Below are 16,299 nucleotides of genomic sequence, written 5' to 3'. Positions count from 1 at the left end.
AGTTGATGAACAGAAAATAAATATATTTATATAAAATGGTAACCATTGTTATTTCTTTTTCAACAAATGAAAAGATATCACTTTTAATAAAAACAAATGAATTATATATATATATATATATAATATATCTAGTCGTTTTACGTAATGAAGATTGTTTATGGTCACTGATTGCAATTACTCGTAACCTTTTCATCTTTTTTTTTAATTATCCCGCATTTAAATACTGATTATGATATACCAATAATCTATAACCATTCGCCGACGAGTCTAAAGTCATATTCATATATATGTAGTAACATACTTTGATTTTCAACAACTTGTCACGTGTACCAATTACAACACCGTGTGGAAAATGGAGCAAGTGTAGCATTATAACAGCCCGACGTCGTTTCATCTCTACATCTTCATTTGTCCCATATCTTCTCCAAGAAAATGAGACATCTGCAACTGCTAACGCTTCTGAGCCTCCTCCTCGTCATAGTGACTCCAATCTCAGCGACATTCTACACCAACAGTTCTTCCATACCACCGTTACACCTCCTAAACGCCACTCGAAGCGCGTGGAAAACTTTCGAGAAACTAACCGGTTGCCACGTCGGAGACAAAGCCGACGGCCTCTCCAAACTCAAACAATACTTCAGTCGTTTCGGTTACATCCCCGCCACCGTCGATAACTTCACCGACGACTTCGACGACGTCCTCAAATCGGCGATCAGCACTTACCAGAAGAACTTCAACCTCAAAGTCACCGGTAAACTCGACGCATCGACTCTAGGCCAGATCGTTAAACCGAGATGCGGGAATCCGGACATGATCGACGGCACGTCGGAGATGAACGCCGGTAAGAAGTTCCGTACGGTGGCGCGTTACTCGTTTTTCCCCGGGAAGCCGCAGTGGCCGAAACGGAATCGAGATCTGAGCTACGCGTTTTTTCCTCTGAACAATCTCACCGAAGAGGTGAAGCAAGTGTTCGCACGAGCGTTCACGCGCTGGGCGGACGTTACGCCGTTGAATTTCACGCGCTCTGAGTCGATCCTTAGGGCCGATATAGTGATCGGGTTTTTCGCCGGCGATCACGGGGACGGAGAGCCGTTCGATGGACCTATGGGGACGCTAGCGCACGCGTCGTCTCCGCCTACGGGGATGTTTCATCTCGACAGTGAGGAGGATTGGCTGATCTCGGGAGAAGATATGAGCCGTCAGATATTGCCGGTGACGTCGGTGGTGGATCTGGAATCCGTCGCTGTTCACGAGATCGGACATCTTCTTGGGTTAGGTCACTCGTCGGTGGAAGATGCGATTATGTATCCGGCAATTTCCGGTGGACATCGGAAGGTTGAGTTAGCGAAGGATGATATCGAGGGGATACAGCATCTGTACGGAGACGGTGGTTCTAGCCGTCTAAGTGAAACCAGCGGTGGTGCTGAGTTCTGGAGAGGGTTGGTGTTTAGCCTATCGTCGATCGCCACGTGTATACTTTTGATTTGTTGCTAGCGTTTTGACAGTGGTCGGTCTTTCGTGAGTTTCTCAATGATCCAAATCCAGATACACACAAATATTAATTCATAATAATCATGAATATCTTATTTAAGATTTTTTGGTGAAATTTTCTTTTATTTTTAAAAATATCTAAAAGGATAAATTACAACATTTGTATTTATTATGTTTTAAAAACTTTGTTGATATATCATATTGTTCCTTCTATGTTTGGCAATAATTTGTATCCTCTTTAAAATCGAATATATTCGAACTTAATCCATTATAAATTTAGTCAAAAGAAAACTAGAATCGAATATTTTCAAGCTTTGTTCATTATAATCTTTATTGACATATGTGTGACGCTTCTACCCAAATGCCACTCCCTAAATTTTATAAAGTTCACAAAAAAATACTAGTACCGATTTTTATCTGATTGAGATATATGAAGTTTAAACAAAACCTGAATAATTATTAATTTTCTATTCAAATATTTAAATTATTAATTCTTTATTCAAATATTTAAACCAAACCAATTTAAATTGGTTATCTAAATCCGAACCGAATCTTCAAAAATCTGAACCGAACACGAAATCCCAAACAGACCTGAAAACGAATCCGAACGCCCACCCCTTCACTATTATATATCCTATATGTGTCATCATAGGTTACAAAAATATGTGTTATCATATAATTAATCGTATTTTATACGTACCATCAAATAAGTTTTCTTATAATTAATAATATTTTATACGTACAATCATATAAATAATCACATATATTATATTTTTAAATTTCAATGTGAAATATAAAAACCATAATTTAAGTTGGTATTTGAAATTAGGTTTTTATTGTATTTTTCTTATATATATTGAAAATATTTTTATAATGTTTATTAGAAAATATGTTAGTAAAAATCAAATTTTGAATATATGTATATTTTGAATGAATTTTTGATATAAATCAATTTTAAATTATTATTTTGATTTGAATATGTATATCAAGTAACATAAATCCATTACTTTTCAAAATAATGTAATGGACTTCCAATTTTTTAATAGCATAAACCACTACTTTTTTTTCCTAACTTACTGTTATCTATGTTTTCAAACAACACTATTTTTTTTAACTGCTATCTATGTTGCCAAACAAAAGCTTAAAATATTTTTATTTTAATAAGATAGATATATTCAAGCTTTATTCATCATAAATTTAGTCCAAAATAATTAGAATCGAATATATTCAAGCTTTATTCATTATAATCTTTATTGACATATGTGTGACGCTTCTACCCAAATGCCACTCCCTAAATTTTATCAAGTTCACAAAAGTACTAGTACCAATTTTTATTTGATTGGGATTTGGGAAATATGAAGTTTAAACAAAAGTAAACTGGTTGTAACTGGAACAAAACCTGAATGCACCTAAATTAACTTGATCGGACCATGTTACTTTTATTCTCAGTCAAGAAAATGTTCATATTCTTCTCTTTGGTTTCTTCCATGTAGCTATAATTTTCCTTTGTTTTGAATATGTAAAGTGTATCTGTATGCATGCATATGGATTGGTACGTTAATTTTGCTGCGGCTAAGTATGTAAGTAAAGTAACAATAGTATAATGAAATGATTAATTATTAATTAGTTAATCTTGTATTATATAGAGTGCATTATGTAATAGGATATATTTTGGGTTGCTCCTTCCAGTTTGAAATGAGAAGTACTTTGGGCTTGTCACTTGTGTTTTTCAAAGAGTTGAGACTGCAAACCATTGCTCTTCTCGTAAGGTATAAGAGTTGGTTATGCTTTAGTTTTTGTTGCCTGTAGGACTTGCCTTGTGTTCTGACATTTTTATGTAAAGGTCTGATCATCAATTTATCATATATTTCCTCCGCAATTCTTACAGCATTGCCAAGATTGTTATAGGTTAAACAAGAATTTTAACGTAAAAAAAACAATATGCCTTGTGTTCTGATATTTTTATGTAAAGGTCTGAACATATATTTCCCTTGAAATTCTTACAGAACTGCAAAGATATATGTGAAACAAAAATAATAATCAAAAAGAAAATATAAATAGAATGCACCACACATGTTATCATGCAACTTGAACTTGGGAGAGCATATCTGATGCTAATAGAGAGTTAAGTATGTTGGGGGGACGGGGTACCAAGTCCATCCACGGCGGAAGCACAAACTGGGATAAGATGACGACAGAAGTAGAAGTTTCATTGCGAAAACCGTCCATATACCTCTTGGAATCCAACTTGTTAAAGCGACAGCAACCTCCATTACTGGCACTACTCCAGTTCTCTGATTCTTGATGAAGAACAAACTCTAGAGTCTGCAAGTTACCCGTTACCACACAATCATGTTCCCGACTCCATAGGTAGATGATATCATCATCAAACGGATTCATAGCCAACGGAAAACAGAAGACATCAAATCCAATAGACGCCAAGTTGATTTCTTCCCGCGACAGCTCCCACAACAGTTCACTACCCTCCGGATTGTTGCTACTCAGCCTCCAAACCTTCAATCTACGATACAATATCTCCACGTACATAACATCGCCTCTTGAAGTAGTTAAGCATCTCCTAACGTACTTATTGTCCGGGATAGGTAGAGGTACAACCTGACATTGATTATCATCACCATAGAAGTCATAACCAACAAGGAATCCAAACTCCTTAGGAATAAAGTTTTCCATCAGATCCTCTTCACGAGAATCTTTTTCCCACAGGTAGAGCTTCCCGTCGATATTCACCGGAGGATTAGCACCATCGACAGGACAAAACGACAAAAGCCGCTTGAAACTCCACAACCCTGTCTCAGACGAATACACATACACTCTCCACACATTCCTTGTCTGATTACTACAAGTCCTAACGACTTTGAAGCTTGTAACCAGGCCGTTTTCGACACGTGTCACCAGACCAGTGGCGGCACATTTATTCGGAGGCTGAGGGATTTCAACCCATTGCTTCGAAACTGGATTACCCACGAATGATCTGCGGTTGTGATGGGTGAGGTAGACCTCGATCCAGATCAATCCATTGGACGAAGCTACGTAATAATAGTTGTTAACAGTAGGGAGATTTGGGTACGGTTGGAAAGGCAGTACGTAGGAAGCTAGAGACTTTGGGAGATCCCATGTGTCCCGTCCGTGGAAGCCGATGGCTTCTGTGATAGGATGGTAAAGCTTGGTTAGGAACATGAGAGACCATGTTGATGAGTTTGGGTGAAGAGAGAAATAGCGACGGATGAAATAAGGAGATTCGGTTACGGAGTTCCATTTTTTGGAAACTGATTTGAATCTGGCGATGGCTTTCATGGGTAGTCTGGCGAGTATCTCCATCAGTATCTCTGCTGGGATTCTTTTTCTTCCCTTCTCCATTGAGATTTTGCTGAGTTTTTTGGAGGGGTTAGGGTTGTCTTCCTCACTCTCTGTGAGACGCCTTTTCATTTTCAGTTTTGGGATTTGAATTTTGGCTAAGAGCAAATAAAACGTTATTGATGGATACTTAATTGCAATTCAAAGGTCAAGAAAATCAATAGTTACTATGTGATGAAAATGTAGAAATGGAAGTGAATCATTTGGTATAAAAACAAATGGAAAGTAAATCATTTTTCCGACTCTTTTTTTTTTTTTTTTTTTTTTTTCAGTTACAGACTCATTTTGACTCTGTAAACCAGATCGGTAACTCCGCATCCATGCGAACGACAAAGGACGGTTGTTTCTTAGCACTGCGTGCTAAGCTATCCGCCCGAAAGTTCGCCGTCCGAGGTACATGGACGATGTCTGAGTTGAGGAAACTTTATTTGAGAAGCTTGATGTCTTCCAGATAACTTTCAAATGCTGGTCATTCTTCTGGTTCCGAAACCATCTTCACCAATTGAGAACAATCCGTTGCAAACGTTACCTGAAACTGTCTTAAATTCTTCATACATTCTATTGCCGAAATCAATGCCTCTACCTCCGAATGGAAGGGTGAAAGACATGCCCTTACATTCCTTGTCCCAAACAGACCATCAAACCCCGGTAAAGTACTATACAACCCTTGCCCTGAAAATAAGTCATTATCTTTCCATGAGCCATATAGGAAGCACCATCGACCTGATGTCGCTAGGGGAGGACTGGTCTGTACCGAAAGCCCCCTGGTTGGGTCATTTCCCACATGTGCTTCTGCCCAAAGTGATGATTCCAATTCAGCTAATTTAAGAGTGTCCCTCGGATCAATATCCAGATTACTAAAAACTTTGTTATTTCGGGCTTTCCAAATATACCATAAAATCCATGCAAACTGATGGTCATCCATCTTTGGCTGAATTCTCCAAAAAAGATGATCCATATTAGCAAATAATGAGCTGATAGGAAAGATATTAGGAGGTGGCGAAATCTTGGATAATGCCCACACTTGACTTGTTGGGAGACATTAAAAAAATACATGGTTTATTGATTCTTCCGGATCTCCGCATCGAGCATAACATATATCTCCTTGTATCCCTCTTGCCTTTCGATTTTTCATTACCGATATACATCCTGAGAGAAGTTGCCATAAACAATGCTTTATTTTTGGGGGGCACCGCACTTTCCAACAGAAAGCTTTAAGTATATCCACTGTGGGGCCATAAAAATCTGATGGTTTTTTCCTATCAGGATAGACTCGTTCCACCTGATAACTTGAGTGGACCGAATATTTTCCATTGTTAGTAAAATGCCATTCATTCCTATCCTCAATCTGATTCCTACTTAATAGAATACTTTCAATAATTTTTGCATCCTTAGGATCCACTAGAGCCATGATTGCCTGTAAATTCCAAGAGCGAGATTCCGAATTAATGAGGGAATCCACTGTGAGGTCCGGATAAATGTTGTGAAAATTTTTGTTTGCTGGTCTCGTGCGAGTGGCTGGGATCCAAGGATCATTCCATACAGAGATAGACGAACTTGTTCCCACCCTTTTAATTAGTCCTTTACAAACCAGAGATTTAGCAGAAATAATACTCCTCCAGCCATAGGACGGGGAATAAGAGCGAATCGGTTCCCGGAGTGAAGCATTCCTGTAATACCGTTCTTTGAAGACTCTTGAAACCTAAACCACCATCAGCCTCCATAGTTGCTTTCTAAGCATTGCCGTGTTAAAATCAATAAGATCCTTGAAACCTAAACCACCATTATCTTTGGTTTCGCATAATTTATCCCATGATTTCCAATGTATACCTTTTGAACTTCCTCCAGGGCTCCACCAAAACTGAGCTACTGCACTTGTTAATTTTTTAACGGTAGCCTTCGGTAACCGATAAACAGACATAACATGGTTTGGCAGGGCCGTAACTACCGATTTAATAATTACCTCTTTTCCTCTTTTAGTAAAAAATCGAAAGGTCCATCCATTAACCCTATTATTCAAGCGTTCCTGTACAAAGCCAAATACTTGTACTTTAGATCCTCCAAGGCTTTCTGGTAAACCTAAGTAGGATCCCATGCCTCCTATATTTTGAATTCCCAGAACATCCCTCAATTCTTGACGACTAGCTTCTTCAATCTTATGCCCAAATTGAATTGAAGATTTCTGGAAATTAATTTGTTGCCCTGAGACAGCCTCATATTTCTTTAAAATCCTGAGAATGGTTTGACACTCCTCCTTATTTGCCTTACAAAAGAAAAGACTATCATCTGCAAATAGCAAATGAGAGATTGCTGGACACGCTCTTGCCACCTTTAAACCAGTAAGTTGTTTCACTCTCTCCGCCTTCTTAATATTCGCGATTAATGCCTGAGTGCACATAATAAATAAATACGGAGACAGAGGATCCCCTTGCCGTAAGCCCCGTTGAGGGATAATAAGACCCTGTGGCTGACCATTGATAAGTACCCTATATTGAACCGAATATATACATTCCAGCATCAAGTTAATCCAGCGAGGATCAAATCCCATTTTGTGAAGGAGAGTCACAATAAAGTTCCACTCGATCCTATCATATGCCTTACTCATATCCGTTTTGATTGCCATAAATTTATTCTGACATGACTTGTTAGTCCTCAGTCCTTGAAACATTTCCTGCATTATAAGAATATTATCCGATAGTAACCTGCCCGCCACAAATGCCGATTGTGTCTCCGAAATTAGCCTTGGTAAACAAATTTTCAATCTTTGACACAAAACCTTCGAGATAATCTTGTAACCAACATTACGGCCGTAATTCTGTCATCCTTGTGGGTCTCTCGGCTTTCGGAATCATACATATATTAGTAATGTTTAAACGTGGATCCATATTTCCTGTAAGAAGGAAATTATTCACTATCTCAACCACATCCCTCTTGATTATATGCAAGGAATACTGGAAAAAAGAGCTGTCATCTCATCCGGTCCTGGCGCTTTCTCCGGATGCATCATGAATAAAGCTTGTCGGACCTCTTCCTCCGTTGCCATTCTCAGTATTATTTGACTCATTTGGGGAGAAATAGATGGTGCTATCTCTTCCAAAAAACTATCAAATTCCGTTGGATCCGTGGTCGTGAACAGACTCTCAAAATAATCAACCGCCACCTTCTCAACTCCTTTCTCATCCATTATCCAATTACCCATTTCATCATGGAGTCCCACTATTTTGTTACGAACCCTACGCTACTTCGTCAAAGCATGGTAAAATTTAGTATTCAGATCTCCAGATGAGTACCACATATTCCTGCTTTTCAGATGCCAATATTCCTCCTCATCCTTATAGGCCTCCTGCAATTTCCTAGAAACCTCAATAATCTCTTCTTGTGATCTATTGTTATCCATTTGAACTTCCTCAAGCGCCTGTTGAAGCTCTTGGATTTTATCATTTCCATATGGTTGATTATCTTTACGCCATGAAGATATTTCATGACGACAATTATTAATTTTTGTAACAAGATCTCCTAATTGTCCTTCATGACTCTCCGTCCAACTGGCTACAATCGACTCCATGAGCCCCTTTTGACCAATCCATCTTTTGTCAAACCTAAATTGCCCCCTTTTTTTCCTTGTAAAATTCTCCTCTAAGAAAGCCACCACTGGACGGTGGTCAGACCCCACCATCTTTAGATACTCTGTATAAGAACATAGAAAAAGCGTGTGCCATTCCTCATTTGCCAAAGCCCGATCCAAGCGACATCTGACCGTCACTGTTCCTTTTCCTTTGCCCCTTCTTCCTTGCCAAGACAGTGTATTTCCTCGAGCCGGAAATTCTAATAAGCCACTATTCCTTATCATATTATTGAAATGAATAAATGAAGTTGTACAACGTAGAGAGCCCCCATCCTTTTCATGATTCGCAGTGATCTCGTTTAGATCTCCAATAATAAACCAAGGTTCCGAACGTGCTAATCCAAATCGAGTTAATCTCTCTCATACCTGTTCTCTTAGCTTTTGCACCGGATCCGTAAGAAAAACTTGTTTTTCTTTGACCACCGCCTCAATATCTATCATTATGTTGCTAGAATATAAAATTTTAACCTGATACTCATTATTATAAAAAAGAGGTAAACCACCGCTCCTCCCATTTGGATCCACGGTAGCCAAACTATCATATCCAAAGTGTGATTGAAACCTTTGTACAAATTCGAAATCCTGTTTCGTTTGGTTTATGTTTATGTCATGTCTCCCGAAGATAACTTATGGTCCAATGACTCCCAAGTCCTCTACAATTCCAGCTTAATATTTTCATATATAAAAAACCTTGTATTGCTCGTTCGAGCCGGAAAATTGTGGTCTGAAGATACCCAGCCATTTTATGATCCCAATGTTGCAATACCATACTCCCATTACTATTGATTCCCGAACATACCATTTGGACCCCTTATTCCTATTCTTGAATTTCACACTACATCCGTACAAAAGTCCTGCTAATACACTAGACATATTAATACTCAAACTTAGAAATGAAACATCCATTTTTGTTCCTACTAATCCATAAATTGAGCAAAGTCGCTTCAAAATCTTACTTATTTATTTCATGCAAGGAGATTAAAAAACCTTGCACCATGCATACTAAATATCCTTAAGAGGTATGAAATTTGAACCTACACCTCCACTTCCAGCTTTCCAAGTATTCCTCATAGTCCAAATTACATATACCAAATAAAGAATAACTTTTATAACACACGCACAATCCATACGGTCTGTTTGATCACTAAATGTGATCGACATTTGAACTCAGTTGCCATACGACCTAACAATCCCCAAATGGCTCCGCACCGACGATGCCGTGAAACCTTTTCTGCACTCCTAATTACACCTTTCATCCGCATGCTCCTTATGCTTTTTAGCTCCCACCAGAAGTGCACCATGTTCCCTAGTCCCTGCCAATTTAACAGTATAACCATACATAACAACCAAATCGAGACCAAACAGTTGATCCACCATCCTCTGTTCACGTAGAACACTCCCCATACATATCTAACAAGTTCCATGTCTCCAAGAAACCTCGATACAGTAAGAAAATAATCAGTGATAGCGCACCAAATATTTCCACATTTCCAAATCTTCCTCGACAAGACCTCATCGCAATATAGCATGAAAACGTATCTATGAAGAGAAAACCATGAACTCAAAAGACCAATCTTATTCCAATTCTTAACAAAAAGCGAGAGAAACATAACAATGATTACTGCCCCCAGACCCATTAACCCAACCAAACCTTCAAAGAAAAGTAAATTTATTGAAATAATGAAAGCGCCACCCCCATAAACCAAATCCTTCATTCGTAATCTCATTGTAAATGAGGTTTGATCCGTAACCTTAGAATTTTAAGTTAACCGGCTTCGGAATTGAAGGTCCCTTGTTCTCCGGTGGTTTGGTATTGTCTCCATGACGAGCCCCAACCTTAGCTGCAACTTTCCTTCGTGGTGAGACAAGCGCAGACGCCATTCTCATCTTAGTACTTCCCGCAGTGCTGCTGGTGGGCTTGAATAACCTCTTACGGTGACTTTTCCTCGTCGCCAAATCCCCTGTCCCAATTCCTTGTTGATGTTTGAATCTCCAGTCACCAGTTGTTCCTCTTCCTGCGTGTGAGCATACTCTGCCTGAGCTTCAGAAGCTTGCTCAAGCTCCTCTTCTGAAAGAGTTTGAAACTCTTCCTCTCTCTCCAAGTCGACGCCACTCTCCATCATAGCCGCATTAATAGCATCTAGTTCTATATCAATATCTTCAAAGGTATCATATTGTTTCTCCATCATTCCTTGCACTGTAAGTAGACCCCTCTCCTCCTCAGTAGCCTCCACGATCACCTCCGACCCTTCCGCCTGCGTCTTAGCTAGTTCCATTTGAAACTCTGCAGACGGTAGTGTTGCATCAGCATCTCCGTTCCTCGTGATCTCGCCCTCTTCACGGGTTACCTGAGGTGCAACTTGCTGACCCTGATCCTCTCTTGGTTGCGCTGCATATGACCTGGTAGACACCACTTGAGCTCCAGAGTCCACAACTGTAACGTCTTCTCACGTGTATTTTAACCCGTGAGCCCTCCCCATTACCTCTGTAGTTTCCATATTGATTAGGAGGTCTCCTGGTGCCTCGCTCTGGAACCTTAACCCACTTAGAGTCTGATGCCTCCACCATTTTACCCTTACCCTTCCCATAATACTCTCTACTGTCTCTTTCTCTGTTCTGTTGGCCCGTATTACTGTTAATGACCACGCCCTTGTAACTACGAGCTCGCTCCTCATGTTTCGCACCATCAGTCCATCCCCCATTCCCTTTTCTGTTCTCCCTCCTTCTTTCTGGACTCGCCTTTTGTATTCTTCTCATCTTGTTATACCGTTTCCAATTTTCCATATTCTCATTCCAATAATAATCCTCCGCTATCCCGTATCTCTGTAAATTGATATCACCCGATCTTGCTTCCCCAAAAAACCGTAAAACCCATATCAACCATTGATAATTGAGATCACTCCCAATTAAATAAAAGCAAGAGAGTAAAGGATCGCAATCCATTGTACAACCTGTGTTGATTGGTGATTTCATCGTGATGATAATCGCAATCCACCGCCATTCAACCCAGATCTTAACTTTCCTTAAAATTCCGCAGATCCCCTTTTTGATACCTAAATCCATTCTCAATCGACCCGAGTAACAGTTCTGATACGCCGTATCAAGGTCTTGATCATGCCAGAACAAACCGAACCAATCTCCTGCTCCAATCCCCGGCTCCCATCTTCGCGGAATCATCGTACCCTAGATCTTCCGTTTCATCGCCGTCCCAAAAACTAGAATTTTTAGAAGAATATACACAACTTCTACTATGAGTATAAGCTTTTTAATTGTAAAAATGTGGGTTAAATTCTTCTAACTCAAAAGGTAAAACATTTGATAGCTGCAAAAATAGGAGAACTCCGAGACTCAATCAAATCCGAAAAAATTTAATTAAAATCCGATTATACATGATTTAATAGGTTTAAACTGTTTCAAATAGGTTTCAAATATAATTGTAAATCCGTTAAATTAACCAATAATGTTAGTTTAAATCCACAAATTTGTCTGATTTTTTTTGTTTTATATAATAAGATATAAATAAAAACTAAAATATATTATATAAATAAAAATATATTTGAAATAAATCAATAACTCGTTAGCATCGAGGCTTCACCTATCACTAGTCTTATATAAAACGCCTAATTAACGCATATGGATTTCTTGAACATTTTTTGAGTGGCTTCTTTTCAATTAAAATATACTCACTAAAAAATATACTACAAAAAAGTTATAGTACGACTATTTTAATTAATTAACTAATACGAATGATTTGATTATTTACATTAATAAAACAAATATATAACATTTTTTTAAAAATCTTTATAATTCATAAAGATATTAATAATAAATTGAATTTAACTTCAAATTTAAAATTTTATTTTCAGTTATAACAAGAATTTGTTAGGAAAAATGCAAGAAAATCTTACTAAAATTTTCAAATATTTTTTTTGAGAAATTGTTTGAAATAGACTATGTTGATTACCAATTTTCAAAAATTCACTCAATCAAACAACCTAATATGTGGGATTAGGGTGTAGTGATAATTGATTAGGTTTTAGTAGTTAGGGGTAAGGATTGGAGTAATAAACTTCTATAAATAATTTTAAAAATTTATAAAATGGTTATCATTTAAAACCAAACTAAAATGGTATCAAATTTGAGATAAAAGTCATATTTTTAGTTAAATAATACATTAGTCCTTGGGTCTAGAAAGCATTTGAAATCACACAAAGGTTCTACAAAAAAAAAAAAAATAGTAATATAATACTATTATCAGTAAATGTTAATTAAAATTGTATTATCAAACGAAAAAATCTATGCTATTTTTATAAGTTTATAATTATCTATATATATTATTATGAAGTTGTGTTCTCTCTTTCCACGTCACTAAGTCATGTGTCATGGAAGCGACACCTGTGATCTCCCTTTTGTTTTAAACACTTTCTTTGTTGTTTCAGGTGGGTTCGCAAGCAAGAGAGATTTATATTTGGGATTCATACGTTATAAGGTTGGCCCGTTAGGCATCGTCTTCGTGACCGATGGTTGCGTCTATGTTGGTTCCTCTGGTGTCGTTTCGTTCTCGATTAATCTCCTAACATGCATTACCAGTTCCATTGAATAGTCTTATCCCTATTCCAAGCTCCACCTATAAAAGAATCAGACCTATCCCTTGAGAATCATTCTCAGGCTTCCAAAAGTTTTTGTAAATTTCTTTCTCTCATTCGAGAGATTCTCTGAGATTTTAAATTTCCAGTGTTGTTGTTCGGAATTGTTATGTTGATGGATCTTACCGGAGCATTCATATTTAGATCCGGCGGGGTTGGGCCATTCTGGGAAGCAAGATGGCTTGAGTCTCTTCATCTTAGCGGCGGCGGCGACGACAAGTTTCAGCAACTAACAAAGCTAATTCCCGAGAACGCTGGTGGTTTCAAGTTGTTGATTAAGCTTCCGCCTGCACAAGCTGTGGAGCTTCTCTATTTCAGTGATTCACCGTCGTCCTCTTCTCAAGCGGCGGCCGACGGTTCAGATATTGGTGAGTGTCTATGCGAGGATTTTGGATGGTTTTTTATTGGATGGGTTTTGTTAGATACGCATAGCGTGCATAATCTTGGTATAGTTCTTCTTCTATTTCTTATAACACATTGACTGGTGGGGTGTCTATGGAAGGATTTCACCATTTTTAAAGGCTTTAGTGCTTTGTCAATTGCTTCACATTAAACTTATTTTCTCAAAAACAATTAATTTCGAATAAGTTTTGTTTACGAGTTCACCTCTGTTTCCAAACAGGTGTGTTTCTACTTTCTATCTATATGTCCCTACTTCTACGTGCTGCAAGTGGATGATCAGTCTCAAAGATAATAGAACTGTTATATACCCTCACGAGAGATATGCTGAAACCAGAGACTCCGCTTAGATCCTTTTCCACAAATCCCAAATACATTGTACCATCCTATGTATAACTGAAAACTTAAAGAGGAGTTTGCAAAAGTAACTCTGCATAACTGTCTCATTATCCCGCCTAACGTAACTCCTCTTCGCAGTGATGCAGATGCTAGACTTTGTGTGTTTGATGGGCTTGCCATCAAACTTCATAAAAGACTAGAAAGCTTCCATCTGGAACCCAAGGTGGTTTTGTCCATCTCGCAAACAGAACTCTGCAGAGCATGATCAATATGCTGGGAAATACTGAAGGACTTTTTACATGCATTTTGAGAAGATGCATCACCAAAAGTGAAGGATAGATAATGAATCCGTAAGAAGTGAAGGCAAATGTTTTAGGAAGGCCCTGTTCGTTTCGTGGTCGCCAGCGTCAGCGACTAGAGTCAGCGACCAGCGACTGCGACATGATGTCGCTGATAGTTGTTCGTTTGAAGGTCGCACGATTGATCGCAGCGGTTGTCGCTATGTTGTTCATTTCTATATCGCGCAATTGATCGCAGCGGTTGTCGCTATGCTGTTCGTTTCTGTATCGCTGGCGACCAAATATTTACTTTTGACATACATTTGCTCTTGTGTATTTAGGTTTCGTCAAAAACGTGGCTAAATCATTAAAACTGTAAAGTGTAATAAATCACACCATGGATGTAATATGTTTAATCTTTTCAGTTTCTTATATTTTTCCTTGTACAAGTTCACTTTTGTTTATGAGTTGTCACATTTATAAACTATAACTCTAATTAAAAAGTTTACACTTGAATATTATTCCTTGTAACTTAGAATATTGAAAAAGTCTAAATAATAAAAAAAGTGATCATACGAGTAACTTATAATAATAATCAGTACAAACTCAAATCAAATAAACTAGTAAGGTAATCGATATCCTCTACTCAACTCATTACCAATATGATCACGTAAACCTTCCATGGCTCTATCACCAGTTGGCTCATATGGAATATGTCCACCATGACCATCACCCTCTTCTTCTTCTTCTTCTTCTTCTTCTTCTTCATCTTCCTCTTCATCTCTTTCTTCTTCATCATTATCACCATGAGTATGATATTCTTCTCTTCTTTGCCAATGCACAAAATCATTATCTTCTCGATGTAAATCACGTATGAAGTTGTGTAGAGCCATCGTTGCCGTCACTAGCTTTATCCATTTGATCAAACCATATTTTGGATGCCTACGGTCAAGAATTCTCCATTTTGCTTTCCACACTCCAAATGTCCGCTCAATCACTGATCGCAAGCTTGAATGTCTCCGGTTGAACACCTCTCGAGTGTTCGTTGGTGGTCCTCCTCTGTTGAACTGATCGAGATGATATCGAACTCTACGATACGGACCAAGATACCTTGTTCTTGTGGGATATCCAGCATCAACCAAATAATAATTTCCATTTGGCGGATGTGGAAAAAAAGGCTCATTCCTTGCACAATAAGTTAATACCTTTGTGTCATGGGCTCTACCCGGCACACCCACATAAGCATATATGAACTTCATATCAAAGTTACATATAGCAAGGACATTCATGGTTGGCTCCTGTTTTCTGCCCCTGTATACTTCTGCATTTCGCTTAGGAGGGCGGACTGAGATATGAGTTCCATCCAATGCTCCAATACAGTCTTTAAAAAATGGCCAGTATCGATCATCATTTCTCAAAGCAGGACATACTCTTGTGAACTCACCATCTTCTGGTTTTAGTGCATCTGCAGCAAATTTTAAGAGAGCACTCAAAACCTCACCAAGTTTCCTTTTGATTGTATCTAACAAACGCTGATATCTTTGTGCAATAACCCGTACTGTCTTATCTTGGCCCACCACTTCAAGGAACATTGCAACCGCTTCTTCAATATAGACATTTTACGTCTCTTGTAACCCATATCTCGTTGCTAACATTTTACACAGATCTTGAAATGTCCTCTGATTCATGCGAAGAATATCATAACACTGTTGATCTGACCCGTGCATAAGCTGCTGAACATGATTCCATCCAGCACCTCGATCTGTTCTATGAAGCAATCTCTCTGGCTTAAGCATATCAACTTCATGCTCTTCCTCATAATCATCATCCTCATCATCATCATCCAAGTACCACCTAACCATCTGCAAAGCATTAAAATCACATATATATATAAGTTGATGTTGGTCACATTAAAAAACAGATGAGCAAACAACTTCCAATTTAAAAAAACAGACGAGCTTCCTATCACATTAAAAAAAGAACACAACTTCCAATTTGAGCAGACAGACACGACAATAATGGTACCAGATGGTCATGGTTCCTAATTTCCTATCACATTAAAATACTACAATCTGAGTCATAACAAAAGAAATGAAACAAAAGTCATGCTTAAAAGAAACACTACAATCTGAGTCATATTAAAACA

At 38.2% G+C, this 16,299-nt stretch overlaps 4 protein-coding genes across 4 annotated transcripts; 1 reads left to right on the top strand and 3 right to left on the bottom strand.

The window, feature by feature from the left end:
* The first annotated feature begins 294 nt into the window (after positions 1 to 294).
* LOC106313464 (metalloendoproteinase 5-MMP) lies at positions 295 to 1,693 on the top strand. Its single transcript, XM_013751268.1, has one exon. The coding sequence runs from the start codon at positions 433 to 435 to the stop codon at positions 1,492 to 1,494; it is 1,062 nt and encodes a 353-aa protein (XP_013606722.1). The 5' UTR covers positions 295 to 432; the 3' UTR covers positions 1,495 to 1,693.
* Positions 1,694 to 3,570: 1,877 nt separating this feature from the next.
* Positions 3,571 to 4,869, bottom strand: LOC106314406 (F-box protein At1g49990-like). The gene has a single exon (XM_013752280.1). The coding sequence runs from the start codon at positions 4,867 to 4,869 to the stop codon at positions 3,571 to 3,573; it is 1,299 nt and encodes a 432-aa protein (XP_013607734.1).
* A 5,178-nt stretch (positions 4,870 to 10,047) lies between these two features.
* LOC106313456 lies at positions 10,048 to 11,532 on the bottom strand. Its single transcript, XM_013751260.1, has 2 exons — positions 11,443 to 11,532; positions 10,048 to 11,336 (listed from the first exon to the last, which is right to left on the bottom strand). The coding sequence occupies exons 1-2, from the start codon at positions 11,490 to 11,492 to the stop codon at positions 10,829 to 10,831; spliced, it is 558 nt and encodes a 185-aa protein (XP_013606714.1). The 5' UTR covers positions 11,493 to 11,532; the 3' UTR covers positions 10,048 to 10,828.
* A 3,122-nt stretch (positions 11,533 to 14,654) lies between these two features.
* LOC106316044 (gametocyte surface protein P230-like) lies at positions 14,655 to 16,021 on the bottom strand. Its single transcript, XM_013753905.1, has 2 exons — positions 15,713 to 16,021; positions 14,655 to 15,618 (listed from the first exon to the last, which is right to left on the bottom strand). Exon 2 carries the CDS (start codon positions 15,440 to 15,442, stop codon positions 14,774 to 14,776), a length of 669 nt encoding a protein of 222 aa, XP_013609359.1. The 5' UTR covers positions 15,443 to 15,618; positions 15,713 to 16,021; the 3' UTR covers positions 14,655 to 14,773.
* Between the last annotated feature and the right edge of the window lie 278 nt (positions 16,022 to 16,299).

This window comes from Brassica oleracea, chromosome C9, assembly GCF_000695525.1.
Source record: "Brassica oleracea var. oleracea cultivar TO1000 chromosome C9, BOL, whole genome shotgun sequence".
NCBI lineage: Eukaryota > Viridiplantae > Streptophyta > Magnoliopsida > Brassicales > Brassicaceae > Brassica > Brassica oleracea.
This window is presented reverse-complemented; position numbering and strand designations above follow the sequence as displayed.